This window comes from Acanthaster planci, linkage group LG02, assembly GCF_054643075.1.
Source record: "Acanthaster planci isolate LZ-2023a linkage group LG02, COTS_SCS, whole genome shotgun sequence".
Taxonomy (NCBI): domain Eukaryota; kingdom Metazoa; phylum Echinodermata; class Asteroidea; order Valvatida; family Acanthasteridae; genus Acanthaster; species Acanthaster planci.
The window spans coordinates 9,552,505-9,574,640 of NC_141778.1; the positions used below are offsets into that span (position 1 = coordinate 9,552,505).

The 22,136-nt window shown below is 41.0% G+C and overlaps 1 protein-coding gene across 9 annotated transcripts in view; it reads right to left on the bottom strand.

Moving 5' to 3' along the window:
- Positions 1–25: 25 nt before the first annotated feature.
- Positions 26–22,136, bottom strand: part of dgkq (diacylglycerol kinase theta) — a 76,151-nt gene continuing 54,040 nt past the window's right edge. For all 9 annotated transcript variants that reach the window (XM_087148501.1, XM_087148495.1, XM_087148490.1 and 6 more), the window contains 17 exons: positions 17,310–17,410; positions 16,995–17,067; positions 16,490–16,590; positions 16,001–16,050; positions 15,782–15,872; positions 14,691–14,804; positions 13,656–13,809; positions 13,353–13,400; positions 12,680–12,795; positions 12,411–12,562; positions 11,808–11,956; positions 10,116–10,224; positions 9,033–9,233; positions 8,358–8,513; positions 7,771–7,939; positions 6,491–6,589; positions 26–6,080 (listed from right to left, as the gene is read on the bottom strand). In XM_087148501.1, coding sequence (XP_087004627.1) covers positions 5,937–6,080; positions 6,491–6,589; positions 7,771–7,939; positions 8,358–8,513; positions 9,033–9,233; positions 10,116–10,224; positions 11,808–11,956; positions 12,411–12,562; positions 12,680–12,795; positions 13,353–13,400; positions 13,656–13,809; positions 14,691–14,804; positions 15,782–15,872; positions 16,001–16,050; positions 16,490–16,590; positions 16,995–17,067; positions 17,310–17,410 — 2,027 coding nt within the window. In that variant the 3' untranslated portion in view covers positions 26–5,936. The remainder of the gene's footprint in view (positions 6,081–6,490; positions 6,590–7,770; positions 7,940–8,357; positions 8,514–9,032; positions 9,234–10,115; positions 10,225–11,807; positions 11,957–12,410; positions 12,563–12,679; positions 12,796–13,352; positions 13,401–13,655; positions 13,810–14,690; positions 14,805–15,781; positions 15,873–16,000; positions 16,051–16,489; positions 16,591–16,994; positions 17,068–17,309; positions 17,411–22,136) is intronic.

Below are 22,136 nucleotides of genomic sequence, written 5' to 3' on the forward strand. Positions count from 1 at the left end.
CGAATACAAGACACTTTCAAACGGGTTCAAGTTAAAACCATAGAATTTATTTATTCGAAAGTGCATTCAAATGAACCACTAACCCTGATATTAGGTCAAAGGTCACAGTACCAAGTTACGTAATACCGTTATTATAATACAATAGTCTGTTGTACATTTAAGCAATGCACACGCACCTGTGTAGGGTCTTTATTCTCGTTATGACGTAATATCGGTGTCAAAATCTTGTCATTTTCCGTCAAAATTCCAAATTTCTCATTTCTGAAAGTTTCTCTTTTTAATAGGAATGAATAGGCAGTGGATATACAACTTCGTTCCATGAAACGATCGATCCCACTTACAGAAACGACCCACTTCACTGGGAACGAGGTTGCACTCAGACAACAACGCCATTTTAAAACTAAAGTATTTACTTTAATCAACAAGATCCAGACTGAATTATATAAGAAGTCTAATTCTATCATTAGTTACCGTCAAGTTCGTGAACGAATGAAGAACAAGATAAAAGTCAATAATAATTAGTCACGTCTAACACCGTTTTTGGTCAATAAATACAAACGGTCTACTTTTATTTCTTACATTTGACAAAATCTGAAAAGAGTATCTGGTTAGATTGTGGCACTGAAAACTGAACCGAAATAATGGGAAAAATGGTGTTCTCAATATACCAACCCAAAGTTTGATGGCAAACAGTCAGAGGGACGGACTCGAAAATATTCAGATACCAGCTGGTTTGAAGACAAGTGGACAAACAGGTAGACGGAGTTACAAATGCCAAAATGTTGAGAGAGGGTAATCTGGGTCTGGGTGATGCGGTGCATCACGGACCGTTCACAAAAAGCGGCACAAAATGTGAAAGATGTAAAATTCTACGGGCGTTGTTTAGTGGGCTAGTCTTTAAGAGCAGAAACGGTCAAGACAGTGGTCCATGAAATTAAAACGACAACTGCCAAAACAGGTATTCACGGAGCGATGACTAGAAGTAAGACTAACAAAATAACGCTAATCTTGAGTTGAAACAGAATCTAAGGAGTAAGAGAACTTGAGATTTCCACTTGCCCAAACTGGGCATTCCAAATGCATGCCGGCAATCTTATACTTCATGTGAACTTTGTTAGCTCGCAATAAATTGTTTGATGGAACGACTGATCTGCGCTGTTCTTTTACACAGGATATATACACGTGGCACCACAAAGGGTCGTGTTCGTCTACACGAGTACAAAACAATGAAAACACCGTCATTGCTGGGACTCCTTGCAAAACTGGTATCACGCACTTCGCAGTGAAAGTTTGTCGCCCCACTGGACAAAGAGTTCTCCATTGATTCCTCGGACCCAGGTTTCGGTGCCACAATCTAACCAGCCTAATTTTAAAAATTATATAGAATATGATACATAATCTCATCATTACACAATATCCGACTGTAAGCGGCCAGAAGATAAAGTCAGTCACCGTAAAGTCGAATACCAGTATCGAATACTCGATGCAACAGCATGTTTCGGCGCACAGTGTCAGGCGTAAATAGTCACACACCAGTATCAAATAATACATGGCTTTGCTTGTTGACGTCACAATTAATCGAGTATTCGGTAACTGCCATCAAAAAGTACTTATTCACAATCTACACAGTTACGTGCGTTACATGTCACTTGTTTGTTACAGCAGTATAAGCGTGAAAAACATTTGACCAGTGCATCCATAGAAATTTATTTCGAGTTTTCATACTTACACCTAATAACTAGTACTTCCCTTTACGAGAAAAAACATAGAGTCTAGGATAAAGTTTATCTGGTTTGCAATATCTATTTTTATTATAATTATTATTTACACTTGCAAATAGTTTTTTCTTCATATCATAATTCATTCGAGCTGCTTTTGTAGTACTTTACAACTAAAACGGATGTTTACGCCTCCTCATAGTATTAAGTTAAAGAAAGAGAAAAGCCAACAAGAGTCTGAAATATACAGAATACGGCAAAAAAACCAAGCATTTATCACACAAGTAACTACACCATTATTACTTTTATAACGTGACTGAATAAGTTTCTTTGATCCACAACACAAAAGCACATGAATCAAGAGAGGTCTGTTTCTATGATCATTGCTACCACAGGGCTCAAAAGAATGATGTGGATCAGATATGGTCCTTAAATCACATGGGTTGCAGCTGGTTTTAATTAACACTACTCTGCCCAAATATTATATCACTACGGCCATTATGACTGATTTTCAAACTATTCCTTAGTAATATTTCCATGTGATTTCTGACTCTCAAAAGGAAAAGAAATGTTGAAATTCGGGATAGATTCACTGGTTGGTTGTAAAAGGCTACTTTGGTCATTCTATGTTTACAACTGAAAATGCACTTTGCTATTAAAAAAAATCTGCATCAACCGAGTTTTTGATTTTCATTTAAGGTAGCTGAACAAGTTATTAGTGATCAAGGTAACGGAAATACAAGTACATATATGCATTTCATAAAATAGACATCACATTATTTGCAGTCACTGGAAGCAGGCAGACTTCTAACCATACAGAACAGCAGAAAAGTAAGTGTATTGCTAACAACCTTCTGGCTGATACAAATTTGGTAAATTTATTCAAATGACTGCGACGCAGCAGGCAATTTCACAGTTTTTTTTTGGCCTTGCCAGGGCAAAGCTGTAAACAGTTAAGTTTGAGTGATGTTAACATGAACATATTACCCATAAGTATGGAATAATGTTGCAGCTTACATTGGAAAAAACATGTATCCAGGACACAAAAAGTTTCACGTCTTGGAATTCGTAAAAGTCCATCTGAAATAACATAAAACTATGAATACAAATTAATTATGAAATAAGAAAAATCATCAGAACCTAGGTATTTCCGTAACCATCTGTGACTCTTATTGCACAAAGTAAACTGCTTGCGTACGCTTGGGTCACCTTGTTGTAGTAACACCGGTCATTAAGTGACATCAGGGCAACACAGGTTCCATCAATGACATCAGTGACTTTAGACAAAACATCAGTCACATCAGAGGGTGACACATACCAGCCTTCAGTGACAGCAGTGACATCACATAATGGCAACTGATGATACAACAGCTAAAAGCAAGACGCTATAGTGACTTTAATGATGGCAGCACTGTCGCATGCCGAACCAGTGACAGCTGATGGAATTGAAGGTGGCACGAAAGGTGTCATTCATGACAAGTGACATTGAGTGCATCACATATCACAGAATGTCATACTTATCAGCCACAATGACACCCACCGACAAAATTAAACTCCAAGGTCAAGACCACTATCCTTACAAAAACATGACCCCTCCCCCCAAAAATTCCCAGACAATCAAAGCAAACAAACAACAGCATCCTTGAAAGCAAGAAAATAAAACTGGTACAATTTGAAAATCAAATACAAGCATAAAATTGACCAATAACAACAACACAAGAACAAACCCACGATAATAAAAGTAAATGTCTTGCAGACACTGCAAGTTACAAATCTAAAACTTGTAACCTTCAAGAATAAATTGGTAACGGGAATACTGATTAACTTTACAGTTGAGCAATGCCTGGTTTAGACCTGAGCTAAGCAAAAATGCTTACCGATAATAATGTTGCACACACAAACTACATGTGTGTACATTATATAGCAGCAGGCATTATACAGCAGTGGGCTGCGACTGATGCTGATAACATGCTGACATTACTAAAGGAAGTCACTGCTCTCAAGTCACGGTGCTGGATATTACTGGGTGCATTTGTTAGGAATAATTCCAAATTAGGGATGTCACCTTTAAGCTAAATAGTTCAGATACCTTAGGTATGACTTTTGTTAGCTGTTTGCACGTAACATTGCAGCATTGAGCTGTATAGCTGTATACTTTTAGGGAGCTGAGATTGTTTTAGGAATGTTTACCAGCCTGACAGCCAGGGATAATAATATTCAGAGTCTAGACCTTGTGTCTTAGATTTGCGCTCTTTATAAAGACTCATTACCATTACTACAAGGCAGACTGTCTTTTAACTAATTTCCTGAAGCATTTTTGCCAATCCCTGAATCTTCCAACAGCAACCACTATGTAGGAGCCACTACAATGCATTACTTTGTCTACTTTCACAAGACATCATGCCCAAGAAGTGACAGGCTCTGACTTCCCTGATTCTGAAGAGTGTGCCTAAAAGCTCCTAGTGGATTTTGAAGATCTGGGCTGGCTAGGATTTGTCATGACTTGTTTGATGGTACATATACGTCACTGGTCTGAAAGCCCCTCCCCCCAACTGGACAATAAGCATGCCTCTTTCAGGCACCATATTTTGATTGGGCTACACAGAAAGAGAAGTCGTTAACAATCTCAGTGACTTGTACAAACAAACAAAGGTGGATCACTGATGTCATAAAGAAATGATTAGATCAGAAGCAACCGTGGTAGACATAGCCAGCAGATTCATACCATTTAAGGCTGCAGATTCAAGGATGAAGCTGCTAGAGTAGACAGAGCAGAAGCCCTAGCCACAGTCATACCACTAAGCTGCAGTCAGAGGCTGAGCTTAATCCAATGTCAGGGCCACAACAGTACATCAAAACTCAAAGTTACAGTAAAATCTAAGGCCAGAGCCTAAACCGGAGCCTAAGCCAAAGCCACAACAAAAACCAAAGTCTCTTATTCAGAGTAAGATGTTATCAGGGCAGTCTACAGACAACTGAAATATGATGAACCAGTCCTTCCTATGAAACCATCAAGACTTCCTAACTGATTTAGTTTTGCAGTATGTCAAGGAATTAATTCGAGTGAGAATCAAAATTACAACTATACAATATAATATTAAAGTTTTTTCCCTGATGGAGAAATAATAATGGCATTAACCAAGCATCATAGAGAATTTAATAGAACAAAACTACAGCTACTTAACTTCTCTGTAAACAATGAGTAAGACCAGCTTCTCAACGATAAACTATCATTTAATTTAGAGTATCTACAGGAAGGAAAAGTAGTCCATTAAAATCAAAATTTCTTGTCCAGTTAGTAACGTCGTATTAACTACCTCTACACTTCTCTTTAAAAAAAGTTAAGTTTATAAATGGTGCAAAAGGAATAGTTGGGTGTGAGTGTTTGTTTGCATAACAAGTTTTCTGACACTTGATTTGTTTTTGCAAATGTCAAATTTAAAAGATCAAAGTTGACTGTCACTGCTATCCAAAAAGATAACAAGCTTCCACTGAATATCAGATTGTAAGTAACCACTCCATTCATAATTCCCAAAACCATACAAAAGTTCACAGAACAATTACCACAATTAGTTTTCTTTTTTCAAAACTGAGGGAACTCATTTTTGGTTTCTAAAACGTCTTACGGTGCAACAACAGTATGCTTCCAAAAATGGAAAGCAATAGATCTGGTGCCGAAAATCAGTAAATAGTACTTTGTCAATATCAATATGTGACATGCACGAATTACTAATGCTGTTACTGTGGAACATTTGCCAAGAGATTTTTTTTTTCAAGTAAACCTAATTATCATCATGCTCACAAAGTCTGTAAAATAAGTTTTGGCTATACCTATAAATTTAGATAATTTATTGTACTTTCCACATGAATTTATAAGTAAATTCTATATCTTTTTTGCTGATGCTGTATCAATCCTTACTACTCATTGCACGAAAAAACTGGCAGTATCCTTGGCTACCACGGCATCTCCACAGCAACCATCATCCAGTGTAACTGGGTGAAGCTAACATTCAATTCCTTTCACTGTCTTTTCAAATGGAATCAAAGTCTGACTCCCCAAATCTCACGATAATCCAGGGTTCTGGCCAGTCTGTTCAATTCCTTTTTTTGGGAGGAGGGTGGAGGAAGAAGGGTGTCAACCTTTTCCTCTTTTAAGGAAAAATCTGGGCGGCCAAAAAGTCGCCTCTAATGAGGTTATTGGCAGGGGTTTAAGGAATCTCAAACCTGACCCCCTTCATCACTCTTCATGGCAACAAGTTTGGCCTGCTCTCGTCGGGGGCTGGTCTGTCCGTCATTGCTGTTCAGGGCAGGCTCGGTATTTCGGCGCTTGATCTTCAACTTGGATTTCTTCAACATGGTGGCCTGTCATGCCAAAAACAAATGAAAGAAGATTTTCATCTGATTTGTTCTCCCTGTGTGGACTTCATCTTAGACTAGTTCCTCAATGACCTGATTAACAGCACTGTACTTTCAGTAATCACGTAATCAGCACAAAACCAATTTGATAAGTCACCCTTACTCTTCCAACTTTTGATTTAAAATTCCTGGATGTCTTCTCTATAAAAGATAATGACCCTGTTGGACCTTGTTCCTGAATCTTGTAATTTGCTGACTTCAGCTCTTTCTCAGTTTGATCTATCCAATTCGGTATCCTGACATTTTATACGCTTACTTTGCCATTGGCATTTGGTATGGAAGAGGGGCATCTATCTGAAACTTGTTTCAGGGTGGGTGGAGATGAGCATGGTGGAAGGAGTGGGGATGCTTCATACCTGTAATGCAGATCGGCACACCACAACCTGACCAGCTAGTTGCATCCAAGGTTCCCCGTCAACCTGCACGGGCATGTCAGTGTTGAGCCATATGCGGATCTGTAAAGGGCCCCCAGGGAAAAGACAATCAATGTTTTACTGTAAAGTTCACACCTTCAGGTTAAACAATAATACAAGCATCCATTCATATTAAAGATGACAATCAAGAAAAAAATGTGATGAATTTGGAATGTTGTTTTAGGGATTCCTGTACAAAGTCGAAGTGACAAAAGCAATGGCATTAACACAAACCACGAAAATGGCCAAAAACGACAAACTGTAACTGGGAAACTCACATGGTTTACTTGTGATGATTTTTTAGGGGAATAAACAAAGAAAATTGACTCAGGTTGGGTTTGACCCTCATGAGAAAAACACAGGACCCTACGACTCAGTGACTCCATCATGTCAGTGTCACTGTTCAAGGGTCTGGATGAGGAACAATTGTGAAGGACACACAAAAAGGCCGTGTTAGAAAGAACTGGCTGGGGCTGGAATGTAACTCACATATCTATGGGAAGTGGCTAGCAGCCAATAGACAGTGGCCTACATGTACATAGAGGTGGCTAGCAGCCAATAGACAGTGGCCTACATGTACATAGAGGTGGCTAGCAGCCAATAGACAGTGGCCTATATGTACATAGAGGTGGCTAGCGGCCAATAGACAGTGGCCTACATGTACATAGAGGTGGCTAGCAGCCAATAGACAGTGGCCTACATGTACATAGAGGTGGCTAGCAGCCAATAGACAGTGGCCTACATGTACATAGAGGTGGCTAGCAGCCAATAGACAGTGGCCTACATGTACATAGAGGTGGCTAGCAGCCAATAGACAGTGGCCTACATGTACATAGAGGTGGCTAGCAGCCAATAGACAGTGGCCTGCATGTACATAGAGGTGGCTAGCGGCCAATAGACAGTGGCCTACATGTACATAGAGGTGGCTAGCAGCCAATAGACAGTGGCCTACATGTACATAGAGGTGGCTAGCAGCTAATAGACAGTGGCCTACATGTACATAGAGGTGGCTAGCAGCCAATAGACAGTGGCCTACATGTACATAGAGGTGGCTAGCGGCCAATAGACAGTGGCCTACATGTACATAGAGGTGGCTAGCAGCCAATAGACAGTGGCCTACATGTACATAGAGGTGGCTAGCAGCCAATAGACAGTGGCCTACATGTACATAGAGGCATACATCATTTTTCAAGCCAAACATTTGGAGGCAGTCATGGACTTACATTGGCCCCCTGTGCCAATCGAATCCCCGTTCGCAGCCCGCTCTGTATTTGGCCCAGATGGACCACCCCCGTCAAGCCCACAAGCTCCAGCAGTCCATCGTCATGGCGGCACTTCTTGAACGTTGTGTCCTGACTGTCCACGCCCCAAGGGTCGGCTCCACCTCCCCAACTGCACGTTTCAAAAATATTGTCACATTCTCTCACTGAAGATTATTATGTGAAACTTTCCTATCATATGGTTTATAATCAGCGTACAACAGAAAAGCTGAAGACATCGCATTTTTCAATTTACACATTTAATCAACCCTTTACGACTATTACATATTTTCTGTTAACACCTTGAGTCATGTCTTACAGACAGATGTCAGATTTGTATTTGAGTGTAAAAACTATAAAAACTGGCATGTTGCCAGTGGTATGGAAGGAAACCATGTCTCTGCCTTCAACATGCTGTTCTTCACAGGTCAAACCTGATCTAGGCAAGCTCACTTCATTCCACATGACAAATCCAGGAACCTAACTGCTGTTTGCTCAAAGACTGTTCCTGCCCATTTCCAGATCCTATTCTCTGGGCCAGCAGTCCTCACCTTGATATGTTCAGGATGAGCATGCCCTCTATTGATGGGATCTCAATCGGTTTCCCGTCCACCTCCACTCGCAGCTCCTTCTGCAGCTCCTTGCAAGAGGTCCTCCGGCCCAGCTTCCGCATCCCAAGACGGAAGTAAACGCCCTTGTTATGCAGCCTGCAGGCACACAAATACCAGGAAGAAACTGAAAATGTCCACTTGTTCGAGTTCCAGTCTGAAGAGAAAGGGTGCTCAGTCTGAATTGCTGTCCATCTCTTGGAATTCAAAAGACAACCAGTATTTGTGATGAACCGTTTCTGGTATTTGCCTTGATCCCACTTTGCCATGTAGCTAGCTTGGATGACAACTTATTGGATTTACATGGTAATAAAGCAAAGTCAGCATCATTGAAGACACCTGAAGTATTCTTTGGGGCCAGTTCAAACAGCACTTAATTGGCTCAATTCAGATCTAACAGGTTCAAACTAGACACAACCAGGTTTGTCTCACAAAGATGTCAGGTGGTGGTTTGCCCCTAGATCATGTAGGTCCTCAAACCAACAACCATACATGTATCAGCGCTGAAAGCAAAGAATTTCACCAAAACAAACATACACTGCCACTGCAGACCACAAGCAACTGGTTTTCAAACAGTATTCAACTAGTTCCAACCAGTTTCAGCCAGGTCTGACTCACCTGCTGTTGAACTTTTCTGGTTTCTCCTCCCTGGCCATATGGAATCCCAGACAGAGGTCTGCATCAATGCCGATGCTGAAGTAGTTGTTCATGACAAACATGTTTGGCATATCCTCATTGCCTGAGCTGCTGTTGGAGGAATTGGACTTGTTGTCGCACTCTATCAACTTGGATTGGTCTGTTTCAAAGATTACCGTCCACCTGTTGAGCCGGTGTGAATTAAACAAATGAATTAAACAAGATTTGAACCTCAGACCCTGGAATATTGTACTGATGTTATCATGTACTTTATGTATTATGGTTTGATTTTTTGTCAAACAAATCATCACCGTTTTTACGAAGAGACACTTTGGCCATAATCATGATTTTTTCAAATTTATTTTTTTTTGGGGGGGGGAGCAAAACCATCTACATGTAGCCTATGTGATGCCACAGCTTGGTGTCATCATTTTTACCTTACCAAATCTACTGAAATCACCCCAATTACAATGATCTACCTATGGCAAATTTCAACTAAACCGGATTTTGCATTTTCATGATGAGGCGACTTTATCTTCCAAGGATAAAGGGCAAAACCATTGGCAAACTCATTTTGCCTTTTTCACGAAGAGGCAAATTTGACTCCGGAAACGTCTACAAATGTAACAAGTTTGCACCTGGTACGTGCTATAGCAAACCAAAAACGCTTTCACGAGAAGACAAAAGTCACATGATTTTTAGCATTTTCAGAAATAGACAAACCTGTTTGTTTACAAAAGAAACACTCTTAATTAACTTTTCTAGACATTATTTTGTGGTTTTGTGTTATTTAGGATCCCCTCTTTCATGCAATAGCATTGGCTACGAAAGCCAAAGGCATGCTAAATACTGGAGAAATAAGCATTTGAAAAAGAGACCAACTTCAAATGCGATTTTCTTGAAACATAATCTTACACTCAAGTGAGAAATTCACCTCTTCAAGAGGATGGTGACAAAATGTAACTGACCTTTGCTGCTTAGCAGCTTGCAACTGCCAAGATTACTATTTTGCACTGATATGGTTAAAAAAAGATTTGTCTTTAGAAATGACCTCTGAGCTCTGACCTGTCTAGCTTGACCTCCTCTGAGTCTACAATAGCTTGCAGGAATGAGAAGAGTTCATCTCCTTGCTGGTACCCGCCTCCCCACTTCAGGACCCGAGAGAGGTCGTTACCTGGGGTCACCAAAAAGTCAAAAGGTGAAGCTACAACAGGACCATACTTAATCTCCTTGCACTTCAAAAAGCAACTGTCAAATATTCTACACTGTGAAGTACACAAAAGGACCACTTTTGCACATACAATAGAGGGAGTTATTCCTACGAAAATGTAAGTAAATTAACCACTTGATGTGGATGACGAGTAAACACAAACAACATTCCTTATTAGTTCCATGGAGGACAGGTACCGGTACACTCGTTTTAGAACCCTTTTTTCATTTCTGATTTGGACGTACTAACGCATCATGCTTAGTTGGGTCAAAGTGCAATTACAAGGTTGAAGAATTTTGGGTAAAAAACCCGTCCCCAGCAGCTTTTTCGGGTGAGAAAATATGACGTTAACTGGTTCAAAATGCACGTTTCTTCAGCGACAGCAGAGCTTTTTATAGCAAGTCCCTGACAGCAAGTCAGGTAATTTTTTTCCCACCTCTCTGGCTCAAAAATTCTGTCTCTTGGTTAAGCATTTCAAACTGGATACTTGGAAATTAAAACTACACTACACTTGAAAAAAATAGCTACTTTAAAATTATATTTTGCACACTCGTCTAATGTGTATTGCTTGTGGTGATATTTTGGGCAAGGACGCTGGATGCCTATGAGAAACAGCATAAGAGGCACTGGAGTGGGTCCTCAGGGATGACCAGTCTAGACAAGCTGACATTTCCAGATTGAGCTCCATCCCCATTGACAGGGCACTGTGGCACAGCTCTCTGAGGTTATGGAGAGGGCAAAGGCTGGCAAGCTGATTTCCTGTTTACTCGTGCAGTGTCCAATTCTTGAAAAACTTTACTAACTCCAGCTATGCCATGGAGAAATATGAAATATGCCACTCAATTTCGGTTGAGGTCGCGTTGATCACTTGTTCTATTCCTGCTTGTACACACAACTTGATGGGGTGGAAAACTTTAACACAGGCATCAGCCTGCAAACCTACTCTAACTTTAAGTACATCTTAAATTCTACCTTGACAAATATTCATTGGAATAAAGTACTACTGGGTTAAACCCTAAGAATTGGAAATCTACAAGGTAACTCAACATGTTCCTTTCCACCTGTGTGTGCGTATTCCTATCAACAACCCTAAATTCCCCTTGGTATTCTGGCAAGGAATATTCCCCAAATCTCACCAGTGCAGGAAAATTCAACGGCACATTGTTTGTGCTGAAGTCTTCCAGAGGCATCTAGCTCAATCCTCGAACATCTCCTACACACCTCCCAGTAGATTTTCAAGGATCAGGGAAGGGTCAGGGCCATGCTTTAGGAAACACCGCCTCAGCAACTTAGTCTAGTACACTTTGTGCATCTACATCTGTTAGCTACTGTATAAACACCTGGTGTGGCTATTCCGTACACCTGATGTGGTCATACGTACATATATCTGCAAAGATTCAATTTGGCTATTCCTCTTGCTGTAAAGAGTTGCCATCCACTCACCTTGCACATTCTGCTTAAAACCCTTCAGTCCCCGATCCACAGATCTTGAACAACTTTCTATACACTTCTAGGAGTGATGGTTGTGAGGGCTAAGGTGAACTTACCTGTTCCTAGCGGTAGGATGGCAATAGCTGGATTGCTGCACACTGATTCTTGCCCCACGTCATCCAAGCACTGCAGCACCCAGCCCACTGTGCCGTCGCCGCCACAGATCAAGATGCGGTATTCTGGCAGCTGACTGAAGGCGTGCAACCTGACAGGGGAAAATTCAGTCATTGGAAGAGGGATGAGTAAAGCAGTGTCCAAGGTGCTTACCTGTGGCTGGACGTTACCCGTGTGAAGCTTCTGATAGCTTCCACAGATTCTGGCATTATTTCCAGCCACAGGCATGCCATTTGGATACTGCAGAATACACGTGGATTTGCCAGGCTTACAACAGGCCTTTACCGGGCATTTCGACATGCAAGAGGGCCCTCACGTGTCACTGCCAGCACAATGCTCCTCAATGCGGTCACCTCCAATCAACTGGCTCAGGCTGCAAGTAACGCAAATGTTAATGCAAGTGGCTGCAGCTACTAGCCAATGGCTTCCATCAGAACAAATATTATTTCTAGTCCTAGTTGCAATTTTGGACACAGCCAAATTACATGAACTCCGTTCAGGATCAATGCAAACACACAGCTCTACAGCAAGACAAGACTGCTTACCCAGGCAGTGGGCCGCCCTGGCATAGGTTAAAGACCTGGTAGGGGTTGACCATCTTGGAGAGGATGTCAAAGACCTCAATGCCTTGGCATCCTCCACTCTTGACGTTGATGAAGAGAAGAAGTGGTGTGGCTTCAGGTCTCAAGCAATCGATCTGAAACCATCAAGAAATCAATGCAAAATGTTAGAACTTAAGTTCAGGGAAAATCTCCCAGAGAATGTTCAGAAGAATTCATCTGGGTAACAGAGAAATCTGGAATCCAAGCCTTACGTGGATTTCTGGAATGAAGAGGAGGGTGACTGGTTTTTCTTCATAAGTTGCATCTTTAAGGACATGATATGCCGTAATGGCTGCATCATGGTCCTCGAAAGCTACTATTGCTGCTCCTGGAAGAGAGATACAAAATAACACGAGATGAAAATTTTTGAAAAATTCTTAGGATTTCGAGCTTCAGAGACCAGCAATTGTGATTCGTCTAAAACTACAATTTGTGCTTCTTTCATCTTCCATGCTCTGAAGGACACTGATTAACAGGCAAACACTATAGCGTTTCTGGAGGGTGCAGCACAGCAACAAATACTAAGATGTAGAGGGCTCCATCTCAAGACCAGTCACAACTCCTTTCACAAGTCATCAGACCAGTCACAAGAACCAAGGTGAACAACCAGAAAGGAATACTTCCGTGGCAGTCCATTGGAACAGCTTGTGATCATGACATGGCTTAAGACTGGATAGCTCATGATAGACTTGCAGGGACTTGTAATGAACTTGTAATGAATGTCCAAGTTGATACTTTGTACATAGTTGAAAGGTGATAAAAAGGAGGGAATGGAGACAGGAAGTGGGAGATAAAGATGATCACGGGATGTGGAGTCTGTGGATGGGGAGATGAAAGTTAAAGTGGACCATCTAGGAATCTTCCTCTCTGTTTGAGAAGACTTACCATATTGTACGTAGACTTTTCCTACTGAGGTGAACAATGGACATCCAGCTGTGACAACAAATACAAATGAGTACATGTGCTACAATGTTGGGTTTGAATTTAAAAAGGTATGCAGGATCACAGCAAAAATTACTGAAGCATCTGAAAAACAATCCTCTGCTTAGCTGAGAGAGAAATTCATCGAGTAAAGATGGGTGATTGGGCAATGTTGTGAGTAATGCTATGCAACAAGTTCTTAGCTTACTTTCTGCTTAGTGCATAAATACATTAAGCAATATTAGCTTCGCAGCATTATCTCTTTACCTTCTTCTAAGAGATGCTTGATGATGTACTTGTACTTGAACTCAGACAAGTTGATGGGTAGGTTGCCCACAAACATCTGGGCAGCGTTGACTGGCTTCTTCTCATCAGTCCTCTTCAGCTGGTACCTGGTCTGCCTCATCTGCAGCAGGGAGTTCTGTTGGATTGGAACCAGGACAACAGTGTTCATATTGCAGGTTAAACTTATCTTGGTATCTTGCTCAAAGTGCGGCCTTTTTCCAATCCACTGCTTTGACACATTGTATCTCAAGTTGGATTAGAATCAATACTAAAATTCCAAGCAAGTTGGATTGTAGCACTGGACTAAAGTATCCAATCTAACGACTATATGTATACGTAAATGTAGATTTAAGTATCAAATTCAAGTGCCTGACTCAAAAATTGGGATGAAGCATCAGACTCAAGTACCAGACTCATAAACCAAACTCAAGTATCAAATTTAAGTGCCTGACTCAAGTACCATGCTCAAATATAAAACTCAAGTATTCAAGTACTGGCTTAAATACTGTCAGCCTCAAGCACTGAAGTACAAAGACACAATATCAGATTCAAATACAAGCCTAATGTACCAGACTTAAGTATCTGACAAAAAACCAAACTAATATATCAAACTCGAGTCCTCAAGTACATGATTAAAGTATGACACTCAAGTACCGGACTAACATGCTAGAGTTAAGTATCAAACTCAAGTACTGAAGTACCAGCCTCAAGTATCAAACCAGATAAAAAACCAAACTCAAAAACCAGACACCTGTCCGAGGGCACCGACTACCTAGGGAATGTCTCAAAAGTTGTGAAAGTTTGTATTCCGTTAGACTGTTCTCACTGGAACACTATCATTCCATGCGATATTTATAGAATTATTGTCATGGTTTCTGCCTTGTGCATAAATGTACACGTAGACTGTTCCAATAGGGATGCCCTGTTTCAAATGAAATGGCCGCCCTTTCAGGAATGAGAACAAAGTGTTCAAAATGGAATGTTCCAACCGTTCTGTATTATAAGAAGCTCCCTTACTCGTCTGGCTTTGATAAGCTGTGGCCATGGACACTCATCGCGATCCATCTCCCTCTCGTGGATATCATGCTCAATCACTAACTCCACCAATGAGAACATGTCAGGGTCTTCATCCTGTAAGGTGAGCCAAAAGATGCATAACTTCTCACAATTTGAAACTTTTACAATGGTTCTGTAGAACAAAGACTATACAAGCAGTGAGGTGCTCCATGTACAATGGTGCTTGAAGGTTACAGGTTCCAGTTTCAGAGGTGAGATTTGAGGAAACTGAAAAATCCAGAAAAAAAAATGCCTCCTTAACCACTTGCCGCCGGGGTTTCCGGTACCGGACATGTATTCTTTATACGCATGGCCGGGGTCTCTGAAATTGGACAAGGGGAACTGGGCATTGTAAAAAAGACCAGACTGCTGGACATTACCAACATTATATCACTCTCAATAGTGGAGATAAGCCTTTCCAAACTGAGAGTTCTCCCCGCAATCGATGACTTTGAAAGCACATTTTGATCAATCAAAGCGACAACTGATGAACTGCATACACCGAACATAAAACGGTACCTATGAAGTTTTCCTGAACGCAGACACTAGTGCATGGCACATGTACACAGCTAGAAGCTGTGCTGGGTCCTTACACTTTAATACCATATACGGGTAACCCCATCGTTACCGTATTCTATTGCATTCCAGCGGGAGTAACACAAGAGCATGTGCTCTGTCTAAACCTCAACTTGCACAAGTCCCGCATTCACTTCCATGCAAAATTCCGGCAGTAATACTAAGAGTTTCCAGAAAAGCCATGCGATATAGAACAGATCTGGAAAAATCAGGACAAATTTCACCCCTGCAATTTTGAATCAGACAATTCTGATCTCACTCAAAATACAAAATGCAATACGGGCGTTTCATAATAGCGGACCTCTAAGCGTTTGCGATGCGTTGGCTAATCACAATATGTGAAATCTGTCGACCCAATGCACGTTTGGAAAGGGTTGACAGATTTTGCGCATTGTGACGTATCGCAAACTCTTGGAGGCGCACTATTGTGAATCGCCCGTACTGGCAAGTGATCTTACACCTTTACAAAGACTCACCTCTAAGCCAAACTTGTGCAATGCCATCTCAATGATTTCTTTGACTGATATGTAGCTTGTGATTGAGACAGTCACATACTCCACGGGGACTCTATGGACAAGGAAAATGAGAGATCTTTAACATTTAAAGAATAACCTTCCAAGCTACTTGGCAAACCATCTCATTTAATTTGTACAGGTGGTGGTGGTATTATGGGGTACTTCTTATTTCACACTCACTTCATTAATCCTGGGTACACCTTGATGAGACCCTTCTTTGCTTTAGTTTCCTGTGAGATGAATCAAAAGCATAACAATCTTCAAACTGATAGGAAATGACTACAACCAAGGCACGAGATACGTGTCCATGAACATGTGAAATTCATTGCTAATGCTAAAGGACATGTGACTGAAATTGCTACTCTGTGCTACGGATACGGTACATTGGCTTCAGCTCCTCTACGGAGTCTGCGATAGAAAGTGGAGATGCTAAGTTTTTGTGCTCATTCACTTGTAAACTTGCCATGCACGTTCTCCCTCACTCTCAAAAAGCACACCTTAAGTACCATCTACAATTCATACACAGCATCAACACTACAAACTCAGATATGCATTATTTTTGGCACATCCTACTGAAATCCTGCCGTGCATTTGTTCTCTCTTAAGTCATGCAGTACAATTTACAGATTCTGCAGCACCTATAGGACTATTCCAGTAGAAATGTCTTACCTGGTATCGCAGGATCAAGGATGGTATCTTGACTCCTAACTGCTTGCTGAGCTGTCCTGCATGTTCTGTGTCGCCTATCCTTCTCTCTTGCCCCTCAGATTCTTTACAGGTCAAAATGGATAGTAATAAGCACAAACAATACACAGATTTGGGGATTTCACAGATGGACTCTGAAATGGACATTAATGTAAATGGCTGTGGTATTCATCAGGGGAAGTTCAAGGCAAAACCTAAGCTACAGCAATTGATCAGCCTTTCTGGACACAGTGTAGGTCACTTTTTCTTGTCAATTTTTCCACTCCAACAGCATTAATATAATGCTACTGCTAACATTCCTTAACAGAAACAGACTGAACCACACAGGAAGCCCCAAGTCCCAGCCATGACTGAACAACCAAAGATCCTCAGAGAAGTTTGAAGTGCAAATCTGAGCAAAATTTACAGCCACAAGTTGATGGGGATTTAATTTGATCTTTAATTTTGATATTAAGGGGATTTAACGAACCATTTTCGGATGTTTCAGCCAGGTAGTAGAGGTTGGGGTTATCAGATATGTGCAGGGCTCGCATTGCTGCTTCCTGTATAAACAAAATGAAAAAATACTGGTTAACACTGACTTCAAAATAAAGTATCCATTGCATGTACATGAATGTTTTCCCCAACACTACATTTCTGGGTTTCTATAAAAATGACATGGCTGGAAGTCTATTTCAATTACTTGTCTAAGTCGGACTGTATGCTTCACTGACTTTATTGAAACAGCCCTGCATAGTCCCCTGTGTTATTTTTGGCCCTGCCCCCTCCTCCTGTGGATACCCACCACGACTTGAACAGCACTTGCATCCTTTGCGACTGAGACCGTGTGCGAGGATTTCCGCCTGACTGAGGTCATGCCGTCGTATATCCTCAGCAGCTGGCCATCTGGGAATGGAAATGAAACCAAGGACCTGATTTTTTGAGAAGTCAGCGAAATGGGGTTACCAAATCGGTCTAACGAGAGAGTGACTAACAAAAACACTAAAATACCCAAGTGTATAAACACCCCTAATTTTGGCTGCATGATAATTCTCTGAATGCCTGTGCAAAACTTCTAACTTTATTACCGGCTCCTATGGGACTTGTACATGTACACAACATACGCATGTATATTCCCAACTGCAAACCATCTAGTCTTGAGGAGCGTGAAACTATCACATATTAAATATGCACAAACTGCTTCAACACAAATATGTACCTGTACATGTACATGCATGCCATGATTTCTATTGGAGATGATTTACCACCTATCGCATACAAGTTGGGACTAAATGCCTTCCCATCATGGATATATTATCTTTTATCAATATTCATGATTTACAGGCATACAATTCCACCTCAGCATTTGCCTGCAACCAAATGATACACTTCAGAGCATGGGTTAAGGGAGGCCCTCTATGGTGACCGAGAAATATGATTTCATCTTTGGGAAAGAAAAATTATGTCATCTACATTGCACACAAATGTGCAAATGTAGAAAGTTAAATTTTTGAATGTTCTATCTAAATTGCTCTGTAAACATTTCTGACAAATCACTTACTTTGCCATATACATGTACCATACGGCGTACACCAGTGTACGCGTAAGAAAGGGGTTAACAATCTACATGTACAAATAAGTATGCTTGGGACCACATGCATCTTCAGTCACAACAGCAGCTTGAAATGCTGAGCCATGGTCATCAGACATGGCTCATCTGCAAGACGTACAAGTATATGTACAACAACAGCATCCTGAGTGCTTGATTGGCCTAAACGGTTTGACAGGTGGCGTAGTCTTGGGGCACGACTTCAAATTTCATTTCGACGACCCTTCCAAAGTACATGTGCGTGTAACCATAACCTCCAACTGCGCTCAATGGACCGACAATGGTCCTCGTGTACAAGCCAAAGGTAAAGATATCTAGTGGTAGATACCATATGCAATATTTTTTTTTCTAAGTGATAATAAATTATGCTGGTACATGGCAGCATTATAGGATGTGGGTGAAATAATTTTTCGACGCATGAGTTTGTTTTCAAGGGTGTACCTGACGTCAATGGAATATGAATGGGATAATTTATGAAGGCAGAAGTCCTTGTCGTGTCTGTGATATGTGGAGTGCATGCTCTCATACTTATGTAACATAGTGGGCCTATCCGTCTCTATTGTGGGATAGGAAAGATGAAGTGCTGGCCATCACAGAAGTCCCTACAAGAAGTACACATTAAGTCTGAATTTATGTGCTTACACAGGGTTTACAGATTAAAATAAATGTATCTGTGCTACAGCTCCAAGACTAAGCATGGATTGGTACTGCTAAACGTAGAATTCCATGGTAAGCTAGAGCTCCCAGGTCTTCCACCTGCCCTTCTTTTCTTTTCACTGATGCCTTGCAGGGGTGACATTTGCCTGTCCTCCAGCTGACCTTTGCCTGACATTTTTCACTCAATGCTGATGAAGGGACTGCTGGCCAATTAGAGGCCAAGCAGACGTGCTTGGAACTGACAACAGACATCTATGTTTAATTCTGGATGACACAGGCTGACTTGTGAAAGCAGTGGGGATTAGTAAATCAGATCATTCTCAGGCCATTGTGAAATTCACGGAATGGTGTGGGGTCGTTAGAAGAAACCGGTAGGCAATAGTCACAGGAGACAACTGAGGCCAACCTGATTGAAAACAAATTCAAATTACATAAAGATTCTACATCTGTTCTACATGTACATGTATGTGGCACATGCAAGGTACTACAATGTACATATGCAGGGAGCCTTTAATCTACATGAACATAATTACACGCATCTCAAAAAGAAACATATGCATGTGTTGTTTATCCATACATCAAGAGCTGTCTACATGTATCCGGAACCTGACACAGCCAGAATAATGAATTTCCTCAAGTCTTTGGTTTAAAAAGAGACCTGCCACAATTGTTAATGTGATACATGTAAAAAGAGACATGATCAAACACCTTAGTAATGTAGCCCGGGGTTACTGTATCACTGTGATAACTCATCAATTTTCTCAGATGCACAAGCCCGTTTTCTTGTTACTACAACAGAATACTTGTACATCTCTCAATGATGATACACAATCACCACTTCTAATGAAAGATTCAGTGTCAGTAATCAAACCAGTGGACTGAGTTTTCCTCAAATAAAAGAAATGAAAACCATGTGCGACCTCCGATGATAGAAAAAAAGGCTTTTGACAATGACAATGAAAACTGCTACTGTTTACGCACTGATGTGACAAAGAACACGAGCTACTGAAATGAATATCCTCTTGTGCATGGTAGGGTTTGCCATTTGAGAATAATGACGTTTTCACAAGCCATTGCCCAAGTTACTTCAGATATTATGTTGATGTGTTATCAGAGAAGCACATTTGATTGCGCACTGGGTTGCAATCCAAACTTGCCTTGAGGTGTAGGACAGACTCGATCCAATGAGATTTTTTTGGGGGAAACCAACGTGGGGAGTGGTGGATTGAAATGACATGGAATGTTTCTGTGTCTTGCGAGGGTTGAAATATTCGTTGATGAGGTTTCACACCACACACCTGCTGCAGGTTAAAATGTGACTATTAGTTTTTCATGAAACATGACATCCTCAAAGCGCAATAAACCAAGCCCATAATTCAATAACAGCAAGCAACACAGTTGACTAAGAAAACAAAGGGGAAAAATTGAAATCTGCAACAAAGCTATGCCCTGAAGAAAAATAACCAAACACAATAACAACGTATGTACATGTATACACTGTATGTACATGTACATGTAAGTACAGGTAGGGATACGTATCATACTCCTCAGAGAGCCTGTAATTTCTACGGAAATGTGATTAAATGAAGACGTGGGAAACACATTTTTCAAAGCTTGAAAATCTACACTTATTTACATTTCAATAACAATAAAATATACTGATGATATACCGTATACAGTACGGTAGTGCAGATTCTTTATTTTACACAAGTACATTGTTAACCTCCATGACCAAAAGAATTTGAAAACTCCTACCCTTCACGTGAAAATATGAAGTGTCTCATGTCAACGAGGGAATGAAATCACTTTTTGGGGAAAAAAGAGGGAAATACACTGTAAGCTGTCAACTTCCAATAGAGATTGTGCCCGGCAGCCATCTTTCCGGTAACTGATTTTGTTACCGAGGGATCTACCGTACTCATGTGTATCTGTGGGAAACAAATATAAAAGCTCTAACCGCAAAACTGGCCGTCACGCACAACCTTTAACCTCAGGAAGCTACTGGTACCAGTTATAGATTGTTAAACCGAAATAAAACACATTGTTTTAATACACCTCTTACGTATTCAAAACGCTGAATGACAGTTATGGTACGTGTGCCACAATCTTTTCATGTACATACAGCTAGGGTGATGTATGCGTTCATACCAGGTCTGTACAACAGTTCCTTGACTGCTTCAAAAAGGGCATGCATATTGACGAGTTGGCACACAGATAATCCGGTGTTAAGCCTGGTTTCCATCAAGAAACGCAGACAGTAATGCAACCAAGATGCAAATTGCAGCCAGCAAACGATCGGCTAAGTTGAGCCAGGTTCAACTTTGCCGACTGTCTGCATTGAGTAGCCCTGTTATCCCCATACAAATATGCTGGCATGACTAGTGCGCAACAATGTCCCTCTTGCTTAGTTCCACAAAACTTGCCCATTTGCTCCTTAATGCTTAATATATCACCCTCACGATCAAGTGAATAGCTGACCATCAATGAAATGCATGAAACTGAAGTACAGGTTTGGCATCATGAAGTGGCACTGTCAAACTGAAAGGGTATTTTCCGCAAACAATCACAGAGTTTCGGATGCCATTTTGATTCAATATTTGGGCGGAATGACGTCTGCGTTACAAACAACTATATGAAAAACCAAGCTTCAATTCATCTGTGAGTGTGTTTTACTATGTGCGCGAAAGCCGATGGGTGTGATTGATAAATATCAAAAACAGCGGATGGTGTGAGATGAAGAATGGTTCAGTGAGAATTGAGTTCTGATCATGACCATGTGTGAGGTATAGTAATAATCAGCAGACTTGCATGTACAGGTACATGCACAGTACATTTCATGCACAGTTTCAAGTGTTCATCACTGGATCATGTACATGTATATGTACATGTATGCACATGTACAATGTAAATGTACATACTGCACTGCACAGCGACATTCCACACATTATACAATTATTGCCTGCTGTGTTAGGGGTCCATGGTGTTTTGTGCACTTGAGGGGATAAATGGCACCCACGGTGAAGGGTTTACCTCCTCAGATGTACAGAACACTTTGTTATACGGTGAGTTTTCATTGGTCGTCAGTTACTCACATGATATGCTACAAGTACATGTACATATACCCATGCATGTTTTATGATTGGGTGCATCGGCAACGTTGCTGTGCTACAAAAATGATGGATAACCTTGATTTTCCTACAGTCGATGAGTCGTTTCTAGTGCGCTGTAACCGTGTAACCTTGAGCATGATGTTGTTAGCAGCTCTGGTACGATGCTAATTCATGTATGAGATGTACAGTGGGGCGACAGTAAAGAAACCATTTCTGCTGTTGGTACGACCACCATTTTGTTTGCATCGTTGGTTTT